Source organism: Crocodylus porosus, unplaced genomic scaffold (genome assembly GCF_001723895.1).
Source record: "Crocodylus porosus isolate Cpor-Errol unplaced genomic scaffold, CroPor_comp1, whole genome shotgun sequence".
NCBI classification, from domain to species: domain Eukaryota; kingdom Metazoa; phylum Chordata; order Crocodylia; family Crocodylidae; genus Crocodylus; species Crocodylus porosus.
This window is the reverse complement of record NW_017728950.1, coordinates 21,991,709-22,003,662: the sequence shown is the minus strand read 5'-3', so window position 1 is coordinate 22,003,662 and position 11,954 is coordinate 21,991,709. Positions and strand designations below refer to the sequence as shown.

At 44.0% G+C, this 11,954-nt stretch overlaps 1 protein-coding gene across 2 annotated transcripts in view; it reads right to left on the bottom strand.

Moving 5' to 3' along the window:
* PIGG (phosphatidylinositol glycan anchor biosynthesis class G) overlaps positions 1 to 11,954 on the bottom strand; it is a 220,892-nt gene that overhangs the window by 87,035 nt on the left and 121,903 nt on the right. For both annotated transcript variants that reach the window (XM_019555121.1, XM_019555122.1), the window contains exon 7: positions 9,744 to 10,025. In XM_019555121.1, coding sequence (XP_019410666.1) covers positions 9,744 to 10,025 — 282 coding nt within the window. The remainder of the gene's footprint in view (positions 1 to 9,743; positions 10,026 to 11,954) is intronic.

Below are 11,954 nucleotides of genomic sequence, written 5' to 3'. Positions count from 1 at the left end.
TGGCATTCATTTTCGTTTTTCATCTCATGAAAATGTCTGTCCAGCCTACCTACCAGCTCTTGCTTCTTGAAGGGTCTGCGCTTTCAGTTTCTCAGCAAACTAAACTCACATGTGCAAAAATACAAGCTGGATAGAATTGTTGTTGTTCTGTGCTTATGTGGTGGTAGAGTTGGGCCAAGCAAGGCAGAGGAGTTAGTTAAGACAGTCTTAAAGACAGAGAGACAATATAGGAAAGAACAGAAGCAGAGTAAAAAGGAACAGTGGAGTGGACTGGAAAGAAAAAGGGAAGACATTATTCAGTAGGTGCCCATCTCAGTTCGATTATCCACTCCCATACAGCTTCAGCATGTGTGCCCAGTTTTGGACATTATGGGACCTCGTACAATCCCGGAAGAGACCCTCGGTCACTTCGGGGAAAACCCCAAAACTCACCTGCCACAACTTTGGATGGATCGTCAGTGGTGGGGACTCACGTTGAAGGGAACTTTGGAGTTGCAGGACCTCCCAGTGTACGTACATGGGGCTTCACCTCCCCTACACCGTCCACACGCCAGCCCTCGAGATTAGCCTCAAGATCATAGTGCAGCTTGCCCTCCAGTGATGTCAATTCCAGATCTTCATGCTCCCTATGCTTTCATTAGTCCAACCTTCATTTCATCTTGACCCAGGGGCTTCTGGATGTTCTACCCACGGAGATGTGTCTCAGTAGCCTGGTGGTTCCATCCAGAGATGTAGGATACCGCTGCCCTTTTTCTCCACCAGAATTCCCTTACTGTCACCTTAAGACTTATCTACATCAAAGTAATCAGCGAGAGCCTGCATCAAAGTAAAAGAGGGAGAAAAGAAAACCAATGGACCAAGAAAAGGAAAGGAACTACCCTAACCAACTATAACTACAGTTAAATAAAGGACTGAAAAGAAAAAGGAGAGGGGTATTGGACTGTATAGCCCTCTTTCCTCCACCAAACTCTAGCCTCATCCTAGCACATCTCCTTAACTAGGATCTGCATCCTTGCCCCAGCAGTGGTCTTCCTCAGCTCTTCGCTGAGCTGCCTCGGGTCCCACGCTCCCATGTCATCTGCCGCCAGCGTGGGACATTCCTTCCAACTATGCCGGTGCCAATGCCAGCCTCCGCATCAGATCTTCTTGCTTCTGTCAGTGCTGGGTGCACCTGGCGTGGGGGATCCCTGCAGCTTCTCCTGCTCCTAGCGCCCCCACTCATTCCCTCTCGGAGCCGGGTTTTGAATCTGCCCGGTGGTGTCTTCCGCTGACGTCACCCAGCTCCAGCTGCAGATAAGCGCAGCTAATGAACCACGCGGGTTTTTATTTTGTTTTCTCCGATCATCGATGTCCTAAAAGGGGTAAGTTCTCTTCTTTTACTGGGTTTTTCTTTTGCAGTTGGGTTCCTCTTGTCCCGGGTTCCCTGGTGGGCAGGGCTCCTTGCTCTCCCATGACTGTACCCCCAGGACACAATAGTACACACACAGCTTTCTATATTCCCCCACACGTTTGCTACAGAAAAACCATCATGGTTTCTGGGCATGAGAGAGACCTTATCTGGGAATATTTTGAAAAAAATTCCTTCCCTGGGTAAAAAAGGAAAATGTGTTAAGTGTAAGCAGTGCAAGAAGGAGATGCAGAACCTAGCTGCAAGAATGAAACATCATAATGAAAACTGCTTATTGGCAAAAAATGATGTGGATATGTCTGAAAAAAATGTGGATCAACTGGTTAGGACATAAATTGGATGCTTATCTTGCTGGGATCCTATGACCCCAGCTGACTTCCTGCCTTTGGGCAGGGGGCTGGACTCGATGATCTCCCGAGGTCCCTTCCAGCCCTAATGTTTATGAAATCTATGAAATAATTCACTTTGCAATGCATCATTCTTCAAGACTCTCTCTATGCCTTTTAGTATAAGCGTGTGTAATCTGTGCCGCTCACCAGTGAGCTCTGGTCATATGGATTTTTCCAGCTTTGCCGTCACTTGGGGAGAGGACAGCTTGTTACTATGTTAGATTCCAGAGGAGCCTCAGGGTTTCTTTCCTGCCACGTCTTGCTGGAATAAATGTGTTTAATTGGGAAGAAGATGGTATATCCCGCCTCTCCTGGTACCTTCCTTCAATGTTCCTGTCCATCTTCCCATTTGGGGCTCTGCCTCCCATACACCTCACCTAACGCCAACCAACAATGTTATTTTCCTGGTTTTCTAGGTCTGGTCCAGCATAGTTATAGTTAGCTTGGGTTGCTGAGTTACACTGTTCAGCTTCAGACGTTATCTCATCTGGGTTATTCAGGCTGTATTGGGTCCAGCCTAAATTCCTTCCTGACCCCAGGTTACCTTGCTCCACATCATCCCTCTCTCTCCTTGTCTGTACTTGCTGCAGTTCAAATGTCTGGTTCTTCTTTTCTCCTTAGGTTCCTGCTCAGTTCAGTCCTGACTGGAGGTGCCTGGAGTCCACAGCGTCCTTTCAGGTAGGTCCTTCAGCCCTCTTGGGCTCAGCTTATATTCAGAGGCCCCTTCCTGGGGCAGCCACCAGTGGGGCTCTGCTCCGCTCTGGACCACTCTAGGCCCACTGGAAAACTCACTTCTGGTCCTTTCAGTCTCCCTACCACCAGGCTTTTTCTCCCAGCTTCAAAGGGCCAGCTGGCAAATCGACACCAGCATGCTGCCATGAAGTGCGCGCATACCAGCGTGGGAGCTGGTTCCAGCTCCTCCAGAATCTGTTGTTCTTTTTTCTTTCTCTTTCCCCTGACGCGGCAATTTTCTGCCACAGCTTCACTTCCAGCATGTTCCCAGCTTGGCGCGGCGTCTCACCAGCTCCACTCTTCACCCACTCCAGGTGAGTTTTTTCTCATAGCCTTGTGCCTGCCACAGTGTGATTTAACAAGTACATTCCCAAGCTGTTTGATATGTTGGATATTGCTAGAAAAAAAAAGTTTAGCTTAGCTCATCCTTATGGCTTGTTTAATTAGCTAACTAGGTTTAAAATCTATCACCCAAGTTTATGGTACAGAAAGCTGCAGTAAGAGAAATCTAGAGTTGTCAATTGCCGCAGTGTCATTTTCTTATATTATATTACATAACACATGCCCCTTGTTTTGGAACATCATGGCCCCAAACCATAATGGTGATACCATTAATCTATTTCCTATTTTACTTCAGCATAACTCAGCTTTCCCAAGGGAACCCTATACTTGTTTCTCAAAAAACAGAAGTGCCAGTGAGTTCACTGGGGCTTACTCCAAAATTAAGCGCACTCTAAGTGCAGTCAGTCTTAGCTTTTTTGGTAATTTGGAATCAGATCTGCATTCTTGCTGAAAAAATGTAAATGATTAACTGAATAATAGAATTAAAAGAATTAAGACGAACAACTATTCAAAAATCATTTTTGTTTCAGGATCCCATTTAAGTATAAGAGACTTTAACAGTCTATCTGTAACAACTTCAGAGTCATCTGTTGGTACTTTTACCAGCAGTACCACAACTAAACATATTTCAGACAACAAAGTATCAGTAGCAAGCAAAAGATTTCAATCATCCAGTAAAATCACCACCATGGATGAGTTTGTAGTAAGGACCAGTAAATACCAACACGACACCATAGATGAAAAGATTGCTTGGTTCATTTTTGCCACAAATTCTCCTTTTCGCATTGTTAACAATATACACTTTGTTGACATGGTTAAGTCCTTACGGCTAGGCTACACTCCACCTGGTAGAGCAGACATTGGTGGAAGGTTGCTAGATACAGTGTATGAGAAGGAACCTGAACAGTGTGCAAGAAATACTGAGGGGAAATATGCCAGTTTAAGCCTGGATGGGTGGAGCAATGTACACAATGACCCAGTAATATGTGCCTGTGTGACAACAGACGATGGGGTTCCATATCTCAGACGGGGGGCAGGGAGGCAGAAGGAGATCATCAGGAACCTGCATTCCATGGGAGGTACAGCAGTACAGCACAGGTAAGCAATAAGGGGCCCATTGGGCATCAGAGCTGGCGAGCAACAAAGGCGCCGGCCACAGGGCTCAAGTGCCTATACACTAATGCTAGGAGCACGGGGACCAAGCAGAATGAAGTAGCACTCCTGCTTGCAGAAAACACTTACGACTTAGTGGGGTTAACAGAAACCTGGTGGGACTCTACCCACGACTGGGCAGTAAACATGGAGGGCTATACGCTATACAGAAAGGATAGAGTGAGGAAGAGAGGGGGAGGGGTTGCACTCTATGTCAAGGAGCATTATACACCAACCCTTATCAAAATGGAATCAGGGTAGGAGAAAGTAAAAGGATTATTGGTTAGGATACATGGAGATCAAAGAGAAAGGGATTTGGTCCATTTTGCTTCAGCTTCACTGAAGAGAGCAGAAGGATCCAAATTAATTCTCCCTCAAGATTTTCAATGGAATTCTATGGTTGACTGTTTTGAACAATGTATTAAGAACTGGCTTATTCTCATAAAAAAAATTGTGAAGAAAACTGTGATAAAATAGATGGAAGTATCTCATCCAAAGTATATCTAACATTGGATTAAAGAGGAATGTACAGGATATGCTCAGTATACTGAAACCTATATCCATAGCCTTAAACAGACTTCAGAGAAATTGTTGCTGCATCGCTGATGCTGTTGAAGTTTTGAAGGCACTTCAAGAGACATTGAAGAAAGAAATACCTAACCAGAAAGGTAAACTGCAGGCAATAAAGAAGTGAATGCATCAAGAACTAACTCCACCTCATTTTCTTGCGAACATTCTCAACCCCAAATATAAAGGTAGATGCCTAACTTCTGAAGAAGACGATGCTGCTATGGCATGGGCATCTCAAAATCACTCCGCGGTTATGCCAGTCATAATAAATTTTAGGGCTGGAGGGGAACCATTTAAATGGTACATGTCTACCAATGATGTTTTGAACAAAGTGACACCACTGAATTGGTGGAAAACATTAAGGCTGTGTGAAGCTTCAGTCCCTGATTCGATTCAGCAGAGATTTGTCCTGATTTGGTGGCCAAATCTCTGAATCCGAATCAATGATGTAAACTGCCTTGATTTTAAATCAACCCACCCTGTTCATAAAGGGCTGCAACATTATTAAAAAAAACTTTAAGGCTGCTTACAGACATGAAAAAAAACAAAACAGTGTTTTACTTTCAGCTCAGCATGCCCCTGCACCAAGCATAGCACGTGCCAGAAGAGGCATCATGTTAGTTTGACCCAGCTTGTCCAATGTCTGTATAGATTAGGTGCTTCAGCAGGGCTTTTCCATGCTTTTATCTAAAAGCTGATTGAATGAGCTGAAAAAGCCCAGCTGAAGCACCCAATCTATACAGATGCTGGGGAATGGGATCAAACTTCCTCTTCTGGTAAAGCGCTGTTTCGGGGGGGGGGGCGGTTAACATCTCTCAGCACCCTAAGTGTCATCAAAGGAAGGGGAGATGTTGGAAAGATGTAGTAACCAGAAGCTATAAATAACATCCAGGAAGCAGATGCTAACACTGCTGGCAGCATCATGATCTCCAGAAAATTTGTGAACTTAGTTATCAGCTTTTATAGTCAGCCATCAGAAAAAGCCTTAACACAATTTCTTTACAATTATCTCTCAGAATTTTTTCAAGAAAACATCTTCAGTTAAATCCTAAACAAGGCATCAAAATGATGTTTCCACAACCCAAAAGTTGAACGAACTGTGATCCATGTCCATGGGTGAGGTGATTTTATAACTTGAAAAACAAAGTTACTTTCAAGCTGAAAGCAGATCAGTACAGATACAGGCTTTAGGAACACACTGAGTGTTCCTTCATGTCCTCAGGCACTGGTTTCTCTGCTAAGTTGTGTAGTCTCTGAACAAAACTTTTAAATCACTTGGACAACCATACAGACTTTTTCCAGACAGACTTTTGAAAATATATTTTGTCCACATAAATTGCAAAATCATGGTGAATTTCCTAAACACTTCTATCCTATTTAAAAAGTTAGTAGCTGAGGGTCTTTTTATATCGTGTGACTAAATTAACTCTTGCTCATGAAAAATTACGTTCAAGGGGAAAGCTAACTGAAATTATGATCTAGTTCAAATGAATGGGATACAATTTTTAGCTGAGTTTTATGACAAAGCCATAGCATAACTTCATCCTCAGCCTGAAAAAGAGAAGGCTGAGAGGAGGCTTGGTAGCAGTTTACCGCTACATCAGGGGAGTACATCGGGGCTCGGTGAACAACAGTTCACCAGGGCGCCCCCGGGGAGAACCAGAAGTAATGACCACAAACTCCTGGAAGACCATTTCAGGCTCAACATTAGGAAAAACATCGTCATGGTCAGGGTGTCCAGACTGTGGAATAAGCTCCCGCCAGAGGTAGTGCAATTGTCTACCCTAGAAATCTTCAAGAGGAGACTGGACAGTCATCTTCCTGGGGTCATGTGACCCCACCTGTCTTTCCTGCCTGGTGCAGGGGGCTTGACGTGATGATCTTCCAGGGTCCCTTCCAGCCCCTTCCAATCTGTGAATCTATAAACCTATGAATCCTTGGAGAACAGTACATGTAACAGTACATGGACAGTCCACCATTTCCTTGCTTACCTAAAGCAACTGCCACAAAGAAAATGATCCTCAGAAATAAGTGGCATATAAGGAGGTCCATAAAATGGTCCTGTAAACTTGGGAAAGTTTACAGGACCAATGAAGTCATCACTTTATGTATTGGCAGGAGTAGACTAAAGAGGCACCTCAACTGTCTTCTATGGGGTATGAATAAAGACCTTCCCAAAAACAGGATGGCCGTGCACTAGCAGCAATTAAATCAACAATTAAAGGAGATGAGCAAAGTTGCTAAAAACTAGCATGGAGCCTAGCATGGCCACAAAAGGAACAGAGAATCAATGCACTCTTTCCCACAGCCTTAACTGAGAGCTTCATTATTTTAGTTATATAAGATTTCTAAGTAATTATCTTAGACAGTGATATCCAATTGTATGCAAAGATCAAAGGACATTCTACCAAACGGAGAAAAAATGTTTGCAAAAAGGAGTTATGAGGTCAAAAATGTTTGAATTCACAAGAATCGCAGTGGGCATCTCAACTGTACTATCAAACCCTCCTGCTTCACAGTTAACAAAGGAGCTGAAGAAGAGGAGAATACTCTTAGTTTTCATCTACATCTATTAATAGCATAAGGATGTTTCTTTCTAAAAGTCTGGTTCCTGAAGGTTGGGTTTGTTTTTTTTTTTAAGAAAGCTGGTATGTAGCAAGAGAATTCAAGTAGTGATGTAAGAACCTTGTTTGCGGTCAGTTTCACCAGATGAAGTTTTTGAGCGATCTAGTTACTTAAAATATTACAGATGGGTGAATGAAATAGGGATAAACCCTCTATATACCAAATTTCAGGCAATGCAAAGAGAAGAACACAGTAAATTCTAACTTGATGCTTCAGCACCTGGAAGGAACTTAGGGTGCATGGGAACCATGCCATCTTCAACAGCCTCAAATAGAACAAATCCATAACTCAGGATTAGCACAATGCTCCCCCAATTAGAGCTTGACAGTGTTCTAACTTGTGCCTCCAGAAGCACATTTCCTCAGATATCAGATCGGCGCAGATAATACTGAAATGAGAATAATGAGTAGTGCAATTCAGGAGTTTCATTTAAACTTTTGCCTCAAGTGGCTGTTTAGCATGCAGCTAGGTCTTGCACAGCTCAAAAATCTCTTGAAATTTTACTCCAAAGTAGGCCTTCACCTTTATTTTCATGCTAAAATGTTCTAGCAGGTATTGTTAAATATGTAAATGATTATTAAAATAATGTATATACTGATAGCTTCTATGAGCAAAGTGCTGTGTAAATGGATAGTAATGGATGAAACAGAAAAGATGGACAGCTCCAACACCTAATTTAGGAAGACAATTAAGTCAAATTCAAAGGAAGTTTATCCTTATTCATTATTTTTCATATTGGGAGAAATGAAAAGCCAATGAAAATTTGAATAAAAACTTGCAGTCTCAAAAAAAGTGTGGGCTACACTGTATTTACTTGAATCTAAATCGATCCTGAATTTAAGATAACTCCCCAATAATTAGATTCTATGTATAGAAAAATTATACATTTGTTATACTTTTCTAGGTATAGAAATTAATTATTGCAAGGTTGTCTTGAATTCCTCCTCCCCAACACTGCTACTGGATCTGCATGCAGGCCGAGGGTGGACTGCCATTGTGCGCTCCAGGCCAGGGGTGATGCCAGGCTCTTCCCAGCAGGGGGCTGGGCCAAGGCTGCACTCAGGGCAAGCAGCAGCACTGGGAGCAGGGCTATGGTGGGGAGAGGGGCCAAACTACAGCCAACTCAGAACCCCTCCTCCCAGCGCCGCCCCGCCTGCCCCGAGCACAGCTCTCGTCCAACCCCCTGCCTGGAAGAGCCCGGCACTGCCCCTGGGCCAGAACACACAGTGGCAGCCCACCCTCCCCCCGCATGCAGATCCAGGAGGCACACCCCCTATGCCTCCCCAGGGGGTAAACACAGTGGCAGAAGTGCCCTCCCCTCCCCCATGGACAAGTCACTCATGGTTCGGTCCCACCCCCCCACCGGGCAGTACCTGCCCCAGCTCCACTTCCTCCCTCACCGTGGGGGCCTCAATCTGCCCCCTCCACACCCCTTCCCTCCACTCCACCCCTTGCCCAGAACAGATTTACTAACTGGACACTGCTCTCCAAGCTGCTGGGCTGCATATCGGTGATTGGTATCAGTCGATATGGCTCATTAATAACCAGGCATCGGTATCAGTCAAAAAAATCTTTATTATTCACCCCTATTATTCAGCACATCTATCAACTGATGTTTATTAATTGATTCCTTTTTTACTATTTCTAACAAAACAGAGTTCTGGTTGGCACCAATAAGTTAAGCTAATTTTAACATGGGTGCATGTTTCAGAAAAAAGTTTAGTGCTGGGCTAGGGGGGATAGTTGCAGGCTGGTTATATGCATGAGTCTTTTAGAAATATTCACTGCTATTTCACAGTGGGAAAGAAGAGGATATTAAAAATCTGATTTTCTTAGGTTTTTCTGACTTTCTTTTTTTTTTTAATTTAGCCCGTACGTAACTTAAGACTAACCAGTCATCCCATCGCAAAATTTCTTAACATTCTAAGGATCACAATCAAGACAATATGGAAATTATATAGCTTCCATTTTAACTGTTTGTTAAAATGATAGTTACTATCAGATAAAGGAGAGCAATCATATTTATACATTTCATGTCCAGTTTTAAAATCTGAAAAATCTTAAAGAGCTGTCTATATGAAACAGTACAGCTTTTATGAAAGGTACTTTGGGAAAATGTTTTAAGTACTTGGGGAAAATAGGTGTTTATGTTCAATGCACAGTGTTTTCATATCATCCACATTGCTTCAGTTGCAACCATGTCATAGTGTAACACCATAAAAAAACTGTGTTGTATAATTGTTTCTGATATAGCTAATCAAATGCAAAATAAATTACACTAATTAGAACCTAGCTTAAAGTAATATGAAAATGAACACTTTTTATGATCTTCATTGCAGCAATCAGTATGATAGCAGAGTGAATGTATGAGAATATATCACACTTCAATTCCATTAATTAAGCAAATTAAAGTTATACTATACCTTTAACTCCTATATACCAGGAACTTCAGATACAAAACTCTGCTGGTTAATGCATCAGAAAAAGCAAAAGATAAAATTATACTTCTTGGTAAGTGGTCTCACCTTTGCTGGAAGTTTATTATTCATAAATATCTTTCCAAGGGCAGATAAAATTATGCACATCAGTGCAGAAATCAGCATCATCACTCCAACTGCCATTAACCATGAAATACTGCAGAAATAGCACAAACTTTCTGCTGATGTGCATACAATTACATGAACTGCGCAGAGCATCAGACATATCAGGTAAAACAGCAGAGAGAACAGGGCAGACGAAAGTGGCACTTCAAATTCAGCCTTACTGCTCAGTGCTTTTGGAAGACTAAGCAAGAGCAGAAATAGAACCTAGAAGAAAAAGTACAATTACTGGGCTAGTCAAAGTGGATTCAGGACTACAGTAATGTAACTAGGGCAGGGCAAGCAGGATACCAGTCCCAGGTGCCAACTTAAAGGCGGTACCCGTATGACTCCCTGCCCTCAGAGTCTCTACCAAGCCAGGTGCAGCCCAGCCACAAGAAATGGGCAAGTATATGAAGTATACAGCAGGGTATTTGGACTGGTGTAGATTACTCTTCCACCTTTGAGAAGCTTTGCTATGGGAGGCACCTCCTTGCCCCCAGCGGTTGGGACAAACAGGGTACCAAGAGCAGCCCCCAGGGAGCCCACACCACTGCCTGTCCCTCATTGGTAGCAGCCTGAGCCTGATGCTAAGACAGCAGCAGTAGCAGCTGTCACTCACATGAGGTGAGCCCAGGAAGGTAAGACTCCTCTTTCCCCCCTCCCCACCCCACTCTCCTGTAGTCAGCATAATCCCCACTTGGGTGGGGACCCAAGTGCTGAAAGAACTTGTGATACCTCTGCAGGATTGGATTAAAGAGTATCCATTAAGTATTCACATAAAAATAGAGGACATTATTTCTATTCACTGGTACTAGTACATATAATTTATAGAAAAACCTTTAAAGTAGGTGTTACAGACCACACCAGGCAGCTGTATGTCAAGTTTAACTGCAGAATTAAGAACATACTGCCATTTGTTAGTCTTTTTGAGGTTACATACATACTGTTGCACAAAGGACTAGATCCTGCTAGTTGTCTGTGTACAGAGTTTCCACTGCAAAAATATGGTATGATGCATGAAGTAGCTTTCAAGAACATTAAAGGGGCAGGAAATGTTCTAGTATATTTTACATATAACTTGTTCCCTTCCTTCCTTTCTGTTTTGTTATTCTGATTTCTTGGTTTTATTTTTTTAACAGTATATGAACTCCTTGAGTAAAGCAGTGAGCAACTGGCAAAATACGGACCAACCCATGCATGGTATGGGCAGAATTGTAAGTGTCCACTCACAAAATTGAGTTAGCGGAGTTGAACTCTAACCAATACAATTTCTGCTACTCCAGCACAACACTGATGAGCAGAAAAAAGAAGCTCATGCCAAAATATAAGATGGTCTGAAATGTGCAGAAACTGTATTAGGAGTAGAGTGAAATCAAATTTGTTGGGTTTTTAAGGCAAAACTTAACACAAAAGTAAGTGCACTACACCACTGTACCACATATCCCATCTCTTCTCCTTATTTTTAATAAATTGGTACAATCAGCTAACATTTATATTGTAACTAGCCAATTGTCCATCAAGAATGATGGGGGGGCAGAGAGAGAGAGAGAGACACCCATGTCTGGCCCCTGCTCCCCCCCACCTGTGCTTCGGGTCTCGTCGTGCTCCCCTGCTCCCCCCAAGTCTGGGCCCCTTTCACCCCACCACCAAGCTTCAGGTCCAGGCCTATTCACCCATCCCCCTGCCTCCCCTCCCCACTCTCCCAGCTGTTGGCAAGGCCCAGCAGCGGCGGCACCAGCAGCGGGGCACCATCACCATGCCCCCACCTCCCCCTCCCTGTTGGCTTTTATTGTAGCCCAGCAACAGTGGCACACTCCCTGCCATCATGGCAGGCAAAGACAGAGTCCTGCGTTCAGCCCTGCCCCTGCTTCTCATCCAGTCACGGGAGAGGGCAAATGGGCCCACTCCCCCCACCCTCACCCCTGCCGCTTCAGGCCTGGGGCCATTTCCTCCCCTGCTTTGGGGCTGTACTTGCGGCACAGCAGCGGCAGTGGGGTACCGGAACCTCTTCCCACCACCCCACTCTCCTCCCTCCCCCTCCCTGCCGGCTTTTGTCAGAGCCCGGCAACTCCGCATCCCCCCATGGCTGGCCCCGCCCCCGGTTCTCATGCAGTTGGGGATGGGGAGGGAATAGGTCCGCTCCCCCCCTGCTTC